Below are 16,715 nucleotides of genomic sequence, written 5' to 3'. Positions count from 1 at the left end.
TATCATACTCATTAGGCCTGTTGTACTCCTAGTCCGGGGCTGGCAGAACGAATCAACTACTTTCCAAAAAAACCTAGACACCTCTGTCCAGATCTCCCAAGGACATTTCCTGGGTGCTCTGCCACCTGGAAGCTTGGTCACAGCCACTCTGGATGAGCTGTGAGAAGGGTAGGCACATGCTCTGGGCTCAAGTGGATGCTGTCAAGGCCTGGGGAACTGCAGCCCCTGGCAGCCACAAGAGCTCTTGTCCCCATACCTGAGTTCTAGGTTCATGAGGAAGAAAAATCATCTTTGTGACTCCTGGCCTCTGTCAAGACACCTGTCATATGACTTCCCTCAGCTATCTCTTGTAACTGCCCCTCATTCCATGCAGGGTTCCCCAAAGAGAAGTCACTGTGTCAAGAGGCATTCAGGAATAAGGCACCCCAGCAGGGCAAGGGTTCTTGAAATGTCCAATTATCAGGATGGCAATCTCCCAGGAATAGTCTAGAGGCCTCAATCTTTACAGGAGAAGCGTAAGCAAGAAGGGCTCCACTTCCCCCTAAAAAGAGTTAATAAGTGATCTGGGGTCAGGAAATTCCACCCAAGATTTGAGCAGCAGCACTCTGCCCACACATTCCCACCAACCATTTGGGACTACTGGTCTCCCTCCCCCACAGTCGTTCCCCATCCCTGATGCTTGCTGTGGGCTTGGGGGAACTGAAGGCTAGCACATGGGAAGTCTTGGGTAAATTCCTCTCTAAGTCCCTCACCATGTTAACAAACACAACTGGACTTTACTGCAGATGAGACATGGTCAGCTCCTAAACTGACTTGAGTTCTGTAGAAAGACACTGGTTCTTAGGAGTGAGTGACAATGTGGGGACATCATTCTCCCACTTACCATCGTTTGACTCTACTTCAGCTCCTCATGGAGTGGAAGGGCACCCATCCGTTCTTCACTTCAGTGCTGCCGTCAATAAATTACACGAGACACTCAAGACCGTATTATAAAATAGCTTCTCTGTTAGATGATGATGAAGTATCCTGAGAGCATTTAAGGTGAGCCAGGCTAAGCGAGAATGCTGGGTAGGTGGTGTACATTAAATGCCATTTCTGCTGAAGCCATTTTAGCTTACATTGGGGATATTGGGGTCTATCCCCATAATAAGTCCAGGGGCATCTGTGTATTAATCATGGGGCTGAGAGCTCAGGAGGGCCTGGGCTTTCAGTGAACCTGTCTGGTGGATTGTCACAGGGAGAGCTCGGGGGGTGGGGGGGTGGGGGGGCAGAAGGAGCAGTAAGACCTTAAGAAGCTGTGCTGGAACCTCAACTCACAAGTTTAGACTGGGGTCTGGCTTCATTCTTTTCCGAGATTTGACAACAATTGAATGCTACCAGCCAGTGACCTATGGAGACTGTATTGTTTGGGGGAATCATCTATCTGACCTCAAATATCTCAGATGACTCAAGAGTTCCAGGAATGCCTGCCATGTAACTGGGAGGTCATTTCAGAGCCTCATATCAATCCTGCTTTCTCTTCTCCCTCTCCTCCTGGCTGCTCCAAGCCACTGTTATGCCCCCCTCCCCCTTCCAGGCATAAACTGGGCAAAGACAATTTGTGCTGCAGATCTGCAATCGTGAGAGCTGCCTCCTTTGCTGTGGGTAAGCAGTTTTCTTTTTATTTGTTGATTTATGAGTTACTTAAAAACCAAACATGTCAAAATTAGATGGGACGCAGAAATAACCTAGTAAGAGACACATTTAAGAAGTGATAAAACATGACAAACTGGATGGGACCCAGGAACAGTGACAGAAGAGCAGGATTTGGCACAGCTCACGCGATGATGCTATGCAGTGATACCCTGGTTTTACCACATTTGGAAAATTTCGAGTTCTGATCTCCACTTGAAAACATTTGGTCCACTTGGCCTGACTTCCAAGCTTAGTGATGGACTCAGACTCCACTCTGGCTTGGGTTTCAGAAGGACACAGTGAATATTCAGGAGTGGGACACTGAAGCGACAGTTTGCCTTCTTTGCTTTCTAGTCAGTAAGAGTGTGGCCCAGAGGCTCCTCCCTCCAGCTTCCTGTCCTGCCTGCCCTCTTCGGCATCCATCTATTTATCCCCTTGGAGAAAATCCAGTTGGCTTTGTCAACTGAAGCTTCTACTGGTGACCATGGAGGCTGCTGAAGGGAAGCCAAAGACTGCTGATTCGGAAGGCTCCCCTCCGATTCATTCTCAGAGGGCAGGAGAGACCTTGCAAAGGTCAGGCATGTCTCACAAGGTCTCCTGCACACCTTCTGCTCCATTTCCCAGACTTTGAAACAGCTGAGAAGAAATGAACACTCAAGAGAAGAGATTCTTCTTTAAAGTCAAGGTTTAAGTGTAGATGGCCCCAGTTTAAAAGTGGTTCATCTTAAGATGGTGCAATTTCATGGTGCCACATAATATGATTTTGAAACGGACTGTGGGATTAAACGTTTGAACCCTTTCTCAAACTAGACATGATCCATCCAACCTGCTTTTGACACTGGCAGAAACTGTGGGTCCAAGCCAGGTATAGAAAATGCTTCATCAATTAGACAAGCACACAGAAATATCATCTGTCACCAAACATTACCTTTTCAGACCTGTCACCTAAGGAGCAGGAGAAAATGAGTGTCTTACAGAGTCAGGAAGAAGACTCAGAGGAGAGCTCTGTCAGGCAGAGTGATCTTGATTATCAGTGAGGCCTAGGCAATGGTGGCATACTGGACAAGCTGCTAACAGGAAGCACATGATCTCGACCCCTCACTGGTTGGTTCTTTCTGGAGTCACTCTCCCACAGTTCATCTATCGACACAGAAATGGGCTGTCTGGTTACCACCCACTATCAGCTGACAGGGCCTGGGGTCACTGAGAGGCAAGTCTCTCACATATTTGTTGTTGTTCTTTTCTAATTTTAATTGAATCACTGCTAATCCATTTTTAAAACTCTTAAAACCATATTTTAATACCTAATTTGTGTGTGTGTATGTGTGTGTGTGTGTGTGTAGTGGGGCACTATCAGGGACTTCCCTCCAGAATAAGACAGTGACGGTCATTCCTCTACAGGTCCAAATTGAAACAGAAAGAAACCTAAACTAAAACACATCCCACACAGAGGAAAAAGGATAAAATCACATTCTTAGGGTGTTGGTGCTTTTCCTAGTCTTTGATGTGTGACTTTCAAAAAAATTAATACCCTAGGTCATTAAAATATACATTTCCCTTTGGCTTTATTTATTTTTTTAATAAAAATTAATTGTCCACACATATACACCTGAAGGACTCACCATCAGTTGCCTGACTCATTTGCTGGCATAGACAGGCTAATCCTAGTCCGGGATCATCTCACTCCATGGGGTTGCTGCATGCATCCATCTGGAGTCCTTCATCGTGATTTTTCAGTCACGGCGGTTATAGCATCCCGGTGTGGAGATGGTAGTCATCGATTCCCAGTTGAGCCCCTATAGCTATGGGGTGAGGGATGACTATCTGGAGGTACCAATATATGGTTTGTGGGATGGACAGTTCTGGAAACTGCAAAGACCAAAGCATCGAGAAAGTAAAGCGATGGGCCCCAAGAACCAAGTGGAGTAGGGGAAGGGGCATTTTATGGGACCCCAGGACCTTCCCTTTTCCTAAATCCCTTCCCTTCCCTCCCATTGGTCCTCCCAGCCTCCTCCCTCGGACAGGCTCTTTTGTCCTGTGGTTAGTTGCTAGCTGTAGCAGTTGCCAAGTGCTCCAGGAACCAGAAGCAGGCCCCTTAAAGGGGCTCTCCCCAATCTGCCTAAATTCCCCTGACTATCCCACACTTCTGTTAAAACCAAGACTGATAAAGACACAGAGACTTGGCACCCTGGGGACACTATAGAGCCTGTCACACACCTCTTCTGATGGCCCTGAGGCTGGCTGGCTGGCTGATGACTCCCAGGACATTTCCCAGAACAGAGCTGGCATGTGTGAGTACAAGCCTACAAGGATCTGATCTTATGTTATCCAATCAGATAAGGAGAATAAACAGGGTGGGATGTGGCTCCACGTCTGCCAGGGCGCTGGAACTGCAGCCCATTCAGTCACCAGCAGCGCCCAACCCTACTCCTCCTGCTTTGATTGCTCTTGGCAGACTCTAAACAGGCTCCCAGGAGCTTCCCGGGGTTAGTGTGGAGAGAGCCTTGGATTGGGAGGCTCAGAAAGACAACCCTACACCATCCTGGTTGTGGGAAGCTCACCTCAGTGGGCCAACCGCTCTTCTGCATGAATCCAGAGTCGGATGTGCACATGGCGGGTGAGATGGGTCAGTAGTTCACGAAGGGGCCCAGCACAGCAGGTCACTGAGGAGATCTCTGGGCCTCATGAGCTTATAGGACACTCCTAGAGTATGAGGACGCTGAGTGTGTCCCAGACTGGGAGACCCTCCCCTCTGTTGTGGCTGGTCACATAGCAGGAGGCAGGAAGAGGGCGCTACCAGATACCACTTTGGAGTGAGAAGTTGTAATTCTTGACTTTAATGGCAGGAAAACCACCTAAGTCCATGCAATGATTCCTTTCCTCATGCTAACAACATGTAGCAACTCCAGAGCTGCCAATGGAAAGCAGTGGCTTCTGGGAAATGACAAACAAGGCTTGAACCTGTTTCCTTATGTACTCATGTCTTGACCCTCGTATGTCTCACTAACATTATCTTCACAGTCAAGACAGCAAAGCCTGCGTTCAAATCCTCCCTGCTCTGCACCCGTCTGTGTAGAGTCTAAAACACCCTGGAAAGACTGTTTATATCAGTAGCAATACTTGGGATTGGATTCTCGGTTACTGTAGCTGACTATCCAAGAGACTAGGATAGAGGTCTTAAGAAATGTTAGTGTTCCTTTAAAAGATAGGTGTGATCTTTTAAAGAACTCTTCAGATTGTCCTAACTTGCAACAATTTAGCATTCCGTGGAGTTTCTAATGCATTCAATTAAGAGATCAACAGAATGGCTGCAGTCTGGACACAGCCCCTGGTGGCACAGGGAAGGGTGGTACTCTATAATTAGAAACTTCTGTGGTTCACAGATCCACTAAAAATCCTTAAAATTGCCAAGCAGGTGAGACACGGTGTAATTAAAACATTACTATTTATTCTGAGTCCTGTCAATTTAAGGCTTGTCAGAAAATGTCTCCTCAGTGATCGCTGAAGCTGGAGCGAGCTTTCCTAGCTGGAGGGTCTGGTGACAAGGTTCTTATCCACGGGAGCCATGCTGCTGCTATTTAGAATCCAGGAAGAACGTTTCAAAGTCCAGATTCATGTCAGACACGAGGGCATCCACAAAGTCATCGATGGAAGGACACTTCTGCAGCATGCCTGTAACCAGAGCATCAAGACACTCACGTTAGCACCCTGAGACACCAGGGGCAGGACAAAGGGTCACCTTCACACTGGGGGACACTGACTTCTAAACCAGAGGTTGCCTCTACAGTCCCACCATGAGAGGACAATTCATTAAAGTCACAGGGAGTCCATGACCTGAGCTGTTCGTGACTTTAAAGCATTACACTCTTTAAGCAGCACCTGGCTGAGTAACTTAGGCCCAAATGCATTTCCCAAGAATTCTGTTCCTGTAGATATTACTGTCCCTTGGAATTACCAGATTGAATTTTTGAGTTATTGTTGACCAGGATAATTTAATTTTGAGTAGGTTGAATTGTAAGCACATTCTATACACTTCAACCCCACTGAGGTGTTAATTCTTGTAGAAGTCTTGTATCTGGGTCCCTCCAGACATCTCTCATCATCAGAAGGGAAGACAACTCAGACCCATAGAAATTCTGACGGTCCCAAGAGGGTACCCAAAAGATGCCCCACAAATAAGACACACTGATGGATTCTCCGTCTGTGAAATTCAGAATGGGTCTGGAGAGAAAGGAAGTCGTACAGGTGCCGTAGCAGTAGCCTTGGCAACAGGGTCTGAGGAAACATTCTAGAGTGACGGTTCTCTTCTCTAACTGGATAGCAATTCAGATTATACTAGTGTTAAATCAATTCAATAGAACCTGACAGATGCCTAAAAATTTTTACCATTACCCAATACCAAATGGCCAGCCTTGTTAACATTATACAGATCGAACGGGTTATATTTAGAAATATATGCATATGCATATATGTATGTAACAACAGTGGAAAAAAAAGAGGCCATGGATTTGTAAGAGAGCAAGGAGAGTATATGGAAAGGTTTGGAGGGAGGAAAGGAAGGGGGTGTGATGTAATTATAATCTTTAAAAAAATAAAAAGAAACAATTAAACAAATTACTAAAAGAACACTTAGTTTGAAACTTGTGCCTTTTAGAGGAGAAGCGCAATACTGGAAACCTACAAAAGCGTCTGTTGTATACTAATTTGTCCAGGATACAGGGTGAGGCTGGAAGAGGTCTCAGGAGGACAATTTAAGGCTCTGAAGTAGAGCAGCAGGGGACCAGAAAGGGAACCCAACTGGGCACAGGAGGAACAAGACCGTATGGACAACCACGGGCCAATGTGAGCGGCAAAGAACAGTCACTGGGTAATGTCTGAGGTGGCTGCAGTCAGCAGTGAGAAGAGACCTGGGATTGCAGGGATGGTTCACGGTCTACAGACAGGAACGAAGTCATTCCACATGCGCTTAAAAACTGCTCCCAACATACAGAGTCTACTAACTAGGCTGGTGCGGCCGAGAGCAATAACAGTATTTTCATTTTGAGCTTCAGATTAAATAAAGTGTTTCTATTCTTTCCGGTTCAGATTTTAATAGCCCCATCTTGAGAAAACAGGGACAGAAAATTACACCATGATGCCTTTAGTTGTACAACTTGAAGCACCATTTTCTTCTCTACAGTAAAACAACTCTCACGGATGAAAGCAGCTACTGTGCTTGTCCAGCTGTGCGGTCAGTGCGAGCATCCTGGTCTCAGGCCACTGCAGTAGCATCTTCTGCACTGCCCCTCCAGATGCAGGCAGGTACCATAAGCATGTACATCTGATTGGACAGCAGGGCAGGGCCCTCCCTGGGTTCCAGGTTTCTTGAAGCAGAGCCCGTATGTTGGAAAATCTTTAAGCATCGTTTTCAATCAATTATTACACAATTTTCTTTTAATATCCGAAACATTTCTATAATTACATGGCTGCTTGTTTTAAATTAAATGGCTGTAACCATCAGAGGGTAAAACCATTTACTCAGAGCCAACCTACACAGGTAAGTGTGACCATCCTGTGTCTTTGAAGTGGTTCACTTCAACTCTATAACCTGCCAGCATAAGTGTGACCTGGCTGCATCCTCGGAATAGAGCTACTCAATATACACCCTGTGCCAACTGCCCGCCCCATACCATTCGTGCACCTCAAATGGTGACTGTGGCAATGAGAGAGAGAGAGAGAGAGACAGAGAGAGAGAGAGACAGAGATCTTGGTTTTTCCTCAAAAAAATCTTGTGGAGCTAAATGGTTTGGTGATTTTTGTCTGTCATGTGACTGTTGAAGATGAAAGTGCAGGAAGTAAGAGCCCGGGACTTGGAGGATCAGGCAGAGTAGCCTCTGGGTACACAGCAGTGCCAATCAAAGGACCAAAGAGAACTACCCAAGTGTGTTACAAGTATCAGCATGACCTGATCCCACATACAGAATTAAAGACCAGCCCAGTGTTTCAGACAGTTTCACAAATGAGAAAAACCAAAGTCGGCGCTTACATTTATCCGTCCTGGTTAGTATTTAGTCAACTCAACACAAGCTAGAGCCATCTGGGAAGAGAAAACCTTAACTGTTAAAAATGCTACCATCAGACAGGCCTGTAGGAGAGTCTGTGTGTGTGTGTGGGGGGGGGGGGGCTTTCTTAATTAATGATTGATGTGGGAAAGCCCAGACCACGGTAAGCACTGTCACTCCTGAGAAGTATAAGAAAGGTAGATGAAGCTGGGCGTGGTGGCACACACCTTTAATCCCAGCACTCGGGAGGCAGAGGCAGGTGGATTTCTGAGTTCGAGGCCAGCCTGGTCTACAGAGTGAGTTCCAGGACAGCCAGGGCTACATAGAGAAACCCTGTCTTGGAAAAAAAAAAAGGAAGAAAGAGAGAGAGAGAGAGAGAGAGAGAGAGAGAGAGAGAGAGAGAGAGAGAGAGAGAGAGAGAGAGAGAAAGAAAGAAAGAAAGAAAGGCAGATGAACACGAACCAGAGGAACAGCAGATCAGTAAGTACTTCTCCTCTACAGTCTCTGCTTCAGGCCCTGCTTCGCTTCTGGGTTCCTGCCTGAAGTTTCTGCCTTGACTTCCCGTCACGAAGGACTCTAGGCTGAGGGGGAAATCAGCTTTCTTCCTTGTGCTGTTTCTGTTAGGGTTTCACCAGCACAAGAGAAAGCAAATCAACAGTATCGATTTACCTATCTACCTGAAAACTCAAAGAACACTTGGGTTTGAAAAAAAACTTTTGTCAAAATGTTCCCCTTCAAGTCCTAATTTGGAATGGCTGGCAGCTCTGTGGTTTCCTGGGAGACCCGACACAGGTCTCTATGGAAATCAGCATGGGGATAGGGATGCAAACAAGTAAGGGCTGTTCTGTGCTCACAGGGGAGAAAAGGAAAAAGCCAACGGCAAGAAAACAAGGTCAAAGTGCATCCAGACACACATGGTGCCTATCAGTTCACACAAGGAAACTGGGGCTTTAAGTCTCATGAACCCGCCTAACTTCAAGGGTCAAGCAACAGCCAAGGAGCCATTAAGCAAGAACGTTTTAACTTATTTTTCTCATTTTACTGAGAGGCAAACTGGCTAACAAAAGACAGTATAAGGCAGAACTCCTGCAGCCTCGCTGGACTGCTTCTAGGACCTTGTTTAACAACTTTGAAACATGGGCCAATTATTCTGGGCCTAACTAAATGATTTATAATATTAAATGGATTCTAGAACTGACTGCTGAAGCAGGCAGGTTTCCAAAATGCATCATGTGCTCCTAAGTGGCTGCTGACACTGGGCTGGAAAGAGTGGTGATGACAGAGGTGACTCACAGGGGTACAGACCCGGCTGATGCAGACTAGGACAGATGGGCCGGCTAGGGAACGGCCATTCAGGATGGAGTGTGCACTGAGTGCTAAGCATGGTGGTAAGAGCATTAACCTCCTGGATCTTTTTTAAAAAATGTATTTTTTAAAAGGAATTATGTATTTTATTTATATGAGTACACTAAAGCTGTCTTCAGACACACCAGAAGAGGGTATCAGATCTCATTACAGATGGTTGTAAGCCACCATGTGGTTGCTGGGAATTGAACTCAGGACCACCCGCTGTATTTTAATGTTTTTAATGAAGTGGAATTGCAGTGCACCCCTCCCTCCTTCCCTCCCCCAACTCCTACCAGTTACCCTCCCTTAAGCTTCTCCCTTGTCCCCTCCCCAACTCTTCCATCATTAGCCTCTTTTGCTTTGATTATATTTGTTATTCACATACATGCATATCTTTATGCACATATATATCAACAGGACTTGCTGAGTCTGCTTTAATTGTGTTTGGTTTCAAGAATGAGTGAGTACCTACCACAGAGACAGATCTCTCAGCCAGAGGAGGAGCCGTCCAGTTCTCATGGTTGTTTTCTTGAACTCTGGGAGTCTGATTCTATAACACATGTTCTTTAGGCACTAGAATACAGTTTTCGTGTTCTCTGATTTGGGGATATAATATCCGTCCTAAGAGGGCCATGTTCAGATTTTCAGCATCCTTTATGTGATAAAGCCTAAATGTATGGAAAAATCCTGGATGCCTACACCTTGATGTTGCGCATACCAACAAACCCACTGTTCCCAGCCAGAGTGCCCAGTAGGTCTGGGCAACTCCAAGAAGCATACTAGGAGCAATCAACTGTGACTATTTCAAAGGAGACAGTGACAGAAGAAACCGGTTTGTGTTGGCTGAGGAGCAACCTGTAATGGCCAAAACGTTTCTACCCAGGCAGTGTGTGACTAGAACACTCAAGAGACTCGAACAGATAGATATTCAGTCCTCGACCCAAGACCTCTTCCCATCAGGGCACATGTTGAATGCTAGTTTGTGGCTGGGACTGTGTTCTACGTACTTAGGGAGGAAAAGTGCCCAACAGTCCTGAGCTTCTGGGTATTTTCTGGGTGGCCTCATGTATCTGTGGCAAGTCCTTGCGATAGAAGCTATTTATACATGCATCTCTACCTCACCAAGAAAAGTCCTTATTACTCAAGGACAAGGTAGAGAGTGTACGTCCAAGCTCAAGCACAAGCCCATGACTGTACTCAAGAGTAAGTATGTAGAGTAAGATCTAGCCAGATCTTTAAAACACCAACCCTGCTGTGCCTGGACTCTTTAGGCCCCTGAGTGCCCTTCTGGGTACACAGCTAATGCTGCTATTTGCAAACATGGCTGAAAGCAGCTGCCTGGCAGTTGGCATGTGTATGCTACTGAACCAGCCAGCCCTGCAGAGACAGAACCTTGCCTGGCTCCTTTACTAAGTGCCTGCGGTGAAACGGGTTATGAATGGGTTAGAGAATGCAGGGGATTACCAGCAATTAAAACCATCAGGATTTGTTTAAGCCTTGAAAGAGAAGCTAAAGAGTTGCATCTCCCCTTTGAATCTAGTTCATAGATTGTTCAACACCAAACAAAGATGGCCAATAAAATAAGTGTGTGGTTATGTTTGATAAAAGTTCAGTGAAAGACAAAGATCAACGAAGAAACTATAAAGAGAAACTCTGTAAGGGGTTTTCCATACACTTGTTCATTCATTTTTGATATCTATGCCAGAGAACCCAGTGTGAACTAAAGACTAACAAATAAATCACCTATAAGTTATTAGGAAGACAGTATATATAAAAATTCTGAGACTGCCTCATATAAATAGTGGGTTTAAAAAGTTGAGACGAACCTCACTGGTGTTGATCCGGGAAGGCAGGGAGATGGTGGCCAGAGTAGCGGGAGATGGCCAAGCTTAGTTAAGGAAAACATGGGGTGGGGTTGTCTCCACAGGCATGGGTCCTCCTAAAACTGGTTCTTTGCATATAAAGCCAGGACAGGGACATTTTCTGTTTGTGGGCTTTGCAGTGCTGGAGTGTTTGGGAGTTGGGGGGTGGGGGTTGCGTGTGAATTCCCAGGAGACAGAAGGCCCTGGAGCTCTGTATCTGGAGGACAGGCAGACGATGGCCTGGTAAACCAGGAGCGCCAGTGATCAGGACAAGCGCACCAGGACAAGTAGCCCACTCACTGCACCCTTACAACTCATGGCTGATTAACTTCCATCAGACCAGTGAGTATTTGAGTTGTTAGCAGCAATCTGAGAAACTGATAGGAGCCTCAAGCTCCAAAAGGAAAAGACCTATTCTGCTCCCAGGCCAGGAGGTCAGTTATAAAAACCAACCCAGGGGCTACCATGCAACCACAGAGGCGCCGTGCAGGGGCTGAAGAGGACTCCTCTGGCCTCTCGTGGCATTCTGCAACTCGAGATGTCAGTCTGACTCTCCACTTCTGACTTGTGTAGGTATTTTCTTTTGAAGCATATGGAAGAGGAGAGCAGAGGAAAAAAATATTCTTCCTTTCCTAAATGGACTTTGGAGGTCTCTAAGCAATGTTCTGACAGTAGAGTGAACAACAAGAAAGCATTGGATGGTCAACTGGATGAGGGTCTCTGGACCAGGCACCTGGTGTCCCTAAGCCTCCATCCTGCTGGGAGCGATCTGAGGAAAGGCAAAGGTGCTGGAGATTAACTGGCTTACGGTCACCTACTTTGCTAGACTGTTACACAGATTAAATAAGACCGTGTTTAGTGCAGCAAATGCTTAGTAACTGGTGACAGTAACCCTCAGCCTCAGGTGTCTGAAAACCTGCTTCCCAGTTCAGGAGTTGATGGACGAGGCTGCTTATTATTTTTGCACAAGCTGAATTCCAGGACACTGCTCTGTGATTAAGTATTTAGGTTATTACCACAAAACTTACGATCACAAGCTAATTACCCAGCTCATGATTCAATGCTTATTTTACTTTTTTCTGCTTCTTTCCATCTGCTTAAAAAAAAGTGTGATAGCTAATGCTTAATAAAGCAAGCAAGCAAACGAAGGTGTTACTAAAATCCCCAATGGCTGACCTGATAGAGCTATATTAAGGTTCCTTAAAAACATTACTGGGGTGATGAAAAATTCTGGAAACAGAGCCTGGGGATAATAAGACAATCTTGTAAATGCGAATCCTTTTGAATAGAACACTGAGCTGGCTAAAATGGTAGGTCACAGATAGCTCAGGTGGCACGCGTGTGAGGACACAAGCTCAGATCTTTGGCACACACATAAAAGCCTGGAGCAGAGACAGCGATTCCCTTTCTGAATTGTCGAGTTTCAGGTTTGGTGAGAGACCCAGTCTCAATGAGATGAATCGAGAATGAGGAAGACAGCTAACATTGGCCTCTGGCTCCTGCTCATGTGTGCACCCCACCCCACAAAATCACACACAGCGACTTTATGTTGTGTATACTTGACCACAGCTGAAACAGAAGAGATCAGAAGTACTACTGTGCAGCATGTGGGACATCCGATGTGGTGGTCTGGGTTAAAATGCTAATCGCCATCTACAAGGGAAGCAGAGCACCTTAAAGAGACCCAGGAGTCCAGGAGGAGGTCTGAAACCCATCCTCAGCACCATGACTAATTCTAAAAATCCTCTGTAATAGTTAATGGCTATTTTGTTATGCCAAAATAATTATATGTGCCAAACTCAGTTCAGACCAATTGAGAACGATAGCTACAAAGGCTGCCTGACGCCCGAAAGATGTTTAGCGACTTTTTACGAGATTGGAATTCCCATTCCAAGTCTGTCTCTCCCAAGCCCGAGGCAACTGTGTGGCTCACCTTCCCCACTTTGAAGTTCTTCCTTGCTACACGGCTGTGGCTACCCACACCTATGGATGAGGGTGGATCCCACTATCTCCCATCAGCTCCGGAGGAAACCGCCAGCAAGTCGAGTTCCTCCCTTCCTTCCTTGGAACTGAAGGCTGGCTGTTCCCTCAGCTGCATTAGCTAGTAGCATCTGTGGCTGTTCAAACTGGCTGCCTCTCTGAGCCGCGCTCCAGTGGAGCCTCTGAGAGAAGCAGGCCAGCAAGCACGGCCCTGACGAGAGCTGTGTGCACACTAGCTGGGTCTCATTTCATCATCAGACAGAATCATTCTACTCACAATTACATTTCTGGGTTACAAAACATCTTGCCTTTTGTAGCTCAATGTCTTCCCGAGGCCAACATGCCCACACATTAAATAAAGATGCACCACACCCTCTTAAAAAACTCAGCACCCGTGACAAAAAACCCCTCAGCCTCAGCCTTGAGAATGCAGGTGCTCCCTCTCAGTTTGGCCTCCCACACAGCCCTCGGCTATTTCTGAGGCTATGTTGGGTGAGTATCTGAATAAGGAAAAGTGAAGGAATCTATTTACTTGGCTATTATGCCATCTGCCTTTATTCCTGAAACTCTGTCATAATCCTGGTGCCCTCAGCTCTAGATCGGGGGTCCTGACGCATGTCTTCTCTTACTCCTTGTTAAAGCTGTTCAAGAGAAAGCGGTTCCTGCCCATGACCACGGTGAAGATCTGCACCTTGCACCCATACTTGGCCGATCTGATTTTACTGTAAGGTCATTTCCCTGCTGGTAAGGCCAGAGAGCTGTGTCTTTTGTAGCCGGGGTACCGCTTCGCACACTGGTCTCTCTGAGAGCCTCGGCAGCACCGGCTTCTTTAGCATCCGTGTGTTTCTGATGATGCAATTCAATCACCAAAAATTATAAAGGAATGAGGGGAAAAAGTACAGCAGAACATGCAGGCGATGACTTCCAAGGCCAGGACTGCCTGGTATAACCTGAGGAAGACGCTGAAGGGATTATCAGCCCACGAGAGATGAGTCAGTGTCCCAGTTGAAATTCAAGTTCTGTCTTTGCTACCAGGTGACCTCACGCAAGTGAATTACTAAGCACCTGGGCTGCTCAAAGGATTAACAATGAATGCAATGCACACAGCACACGGCAAATCAGAGACCCTGAACACAAGCTTTTAGCTATAGTTATTGCTACGGTTCTCATCACCCTTGCTGTGTTTGTAACTCTCTCCTATACATTAAACTCTAAAACATAAAGTCAGACCATTTGCTAAGAGCCAACAGAAAGCATTAATGCTTGGACAAATCGATATACAAGAGCATGTGTTATTTTTATGGAAGTTTCATGTTAGTGTGAAATGTGTGTGCATGATGCCAATTCCACAATCTAAATTCATTATCATTAATGTTAATCCAGAACTAAAATCCTTTTAGATTCCTGAGCGGCTCATATACAGGAGACTGTGCTGATTGCTAAAGGACATTTTCCCATTTTGATGCTCTCTGAGAACTTTTCCAACAGGAGATGGCTAGCTAGCAAATGGTAGCTTCAATTATTTTTTAAAGAATTATTTTACTTTTAAGTATGTGTATGGATGTGGGTCTGTGTGTATGTGTATGAGTTCAGGTGCGTGAGGAGGCCAGAGGCGTTAGAGTCCCTGCGCTGGAGTGGCAGGCAGTTGTGGGCTACTTGTCATGAGTGCTGGGAGCCACCTTTAGGTTCTCTGGGAGGAAAGGATTGGCTCTTAACTGCTGAGTCAGCTCTCGGCCACTCAGTTCCATGCCTTTGGCTAACATCTGCTCTAACTGAGGCACACTTGGTTGCAGGTGAGTGTTCCCAGTGTCCCGCTGGTGGGTCCCCAGCGCCAGTCCGGACATTCAGAAGCTCAAGGCCTCAAGAGTACTGGGCAAGGAACCCGGGCCTCCAATCAGAGCGCCATGCAAGCGATGCCTGCTTTTCTAATGTGTTTTATGGTTTACTGTCCACGTGCATGGCCCCAACCTCATGTTAAGAATGACAATGGGGTGGGGGTGGTGGTGGTGGTGGACAGGGAATGGGGGGAAGGAGCTAGAGAGATGGCTTAGCCGTTAAGAGCTCACAACCATCTGTAATGCGATCTGCTGCCCTCTTCTGGTGTGTCTACATACAGCGACAGTGTACTCACATACATAAAAAAATAATAATCTTTAAAAAGAATTTTTTTAAAAAAAAGAATGACAACTGGAGCTTGGCCCAGTGGTGAACAACTTTAATCCCCACACTGGGGAGGGAGAGGCAAGTGGATCTCTGTGTGAGAAAAAGAGACCTTATCCCCCCCCCCCCCAACAAAAACAACAATACCATCTGGAGGCTAGAGAGATGCCCTACTTGGTAAAATGTTTGCCAAAAAGCACAAAGACAGGACCTTGGATATGTAAAACCTGGGTGTATGGGGCATAGGCTTGTAACCCCAGCACTGGACAGATGGGCACAAGAGGGTCCCTGGGCCTGGCAGCCAGCCACTTAAGCTGGTTCAGAGCCCTGTCTCAAAAAGGTGGTGATGTGACACAGGAAGACACCTGACAGTGACCTCTGCAAGCCTCATATACTTTTACATAATCACAGACATGTATTATGTATACATACATTAACAAACTAATGTTAATGTTTTATGATATTCCCATTAAGTAATCAATTCATGGAAATATATTATCTATGTGCTACTTTGAAAATGTATACACACATCTAAACATGTTTTAAACAATGTGTTGACTTTTAGTGTGTGTGTGTGTGTGTGTGTGTGTGTGTGTGTGTGAGGGTACACCACGGCACATACTTTGAGGTCATAGTAAAACTGTGTGAAATCGGTTCTTTCCTTCTACCTTTATGTGGGCTCAAGGTTTTGAACTCAGGTCACCAGGTCTACACAGCAAGTGCCTTTACCCACTTGATACATCTAAGCAATCCTACCCATAAATTTCTGAGAGAGAATTTCAGTATGTAGTCCAGGCTGACCTTGACTCTTCAATACTTCTGTCTTAGCCTCTTGTGTGGTGGAATTTTAGATGTGTACCATAATGTCTGGCACTTACTTTTTTTTTTTTTTTACGGAGGACATAATAGAAAAAAAATAGAATATTGTTATTCTTTACTGGTGGAATTTGCTTGCCAGAAGCTATTTAACTTAACTGGGGATATCTCAGTTCTGAAGTGAAGCTAAACTCCAGACACTGTTCTGAAATGTTACACAAAGGGAAGGGCTTGAGCAAATTTATATATCAAATAGAATGCAAATACAACAGCTTACTATAATTCAGAAGAACCATCAAAGGAAGCAGCCACTACTAAAAATCAGAAGTGACAACTGAGCTGAAGAAGGCAGGAATGAGGGTGTCACTTCAAGAAGGCAGTAGAAAGGTTGCCTTCTTGAAGTCAGGGCAAACCAAGTGCCACCGACTGTGATATCTGACTGTGGATATCTGATCATGCTGTGAACCCTGAGATTGTGTTATTTACTGGAACATCCTGTCCCAGTTGTGGTGTGGCCCAGCCCTTAGCACATATGTTTAATCCCTCTGGCTGGAATACAGATACACCCTTAGTACACACCTTTAATCCCAAACAATGGCATTTATAGAAGGAAGCACCCATGTTTGAAAGTGATGTCTAATTGAGCAGCAGATAGTCATAAATCAGAGGAAGATTTGAGGAATAGGATCTTCCCAACTCTCTTGAGAACAGACAGGAAAGAGAGGCTAGTTAAGCGGGTGTGTGTGTGTGTGTGTGTGTGTGTGTGTCTGTGTGTGTCTGTGTGTGTGTCTGTGTGTGCAGTTTTACCAGGGGAGTTATAAAGAGACTGGCTGCA

At 45.8% G+C, this 16,715-nt stretch overlaps 1 protein-coding gene across 2 annotated transcripts in view; it reads right to left on the bottom strand.

The window, feature by feature from the left end:
- Nucleotides 1-3,232: 3,232 nt before the first annotated feature.
- The window catches only part of Mipep (mitochondrial intermediate peptidase), a 120,920-nt gene continuing 107,437 nt past the window's right edge, over nucleotides 3,233-16,715 (bottom strand). Inside the window, exons 19-20 of one of the 2 annotated variants that reach the window (NR_040642.1) lie at nucleotides 4,236-5,346; nucleotides 3,233-3,543 (exon numbers count right to left, since the gene is read on the bottom strand). Coding sequence is in view for 1 of the 2 variants with exons in the window: in NM_027436.3 (NP_081712.2) it covers nucleotides 5,249-5,346 (98 nt within the window). In the remaining variant the exon portion in view is untranslated. Of the gene's footprint in view, nucleotides 3,544-4,235; nucleotides 5,347-16,715 lie in introns of those variants that run through there. The other variant, NM_027436.3, reaches the window with a different exon arrangement.

This window comes from Mus musculus, chromosome 14 (genome assembly GCF_000001635.26).
Source record: "Mus musculus strain C57BL/6J chromosome 14, GRCm38.p6 C57BL/6J".
Lineage (NCBI taxonomy): Eukaryota > Metazoa > Chordata > Mammalia > Rodentia > Muridae > Mus > Mus musculus.
The sequence above is the reverse complement of the archived record's forward strand: the minus strand, read 5'-3'. Positions and strand labels throughout refer to the sequence as shown.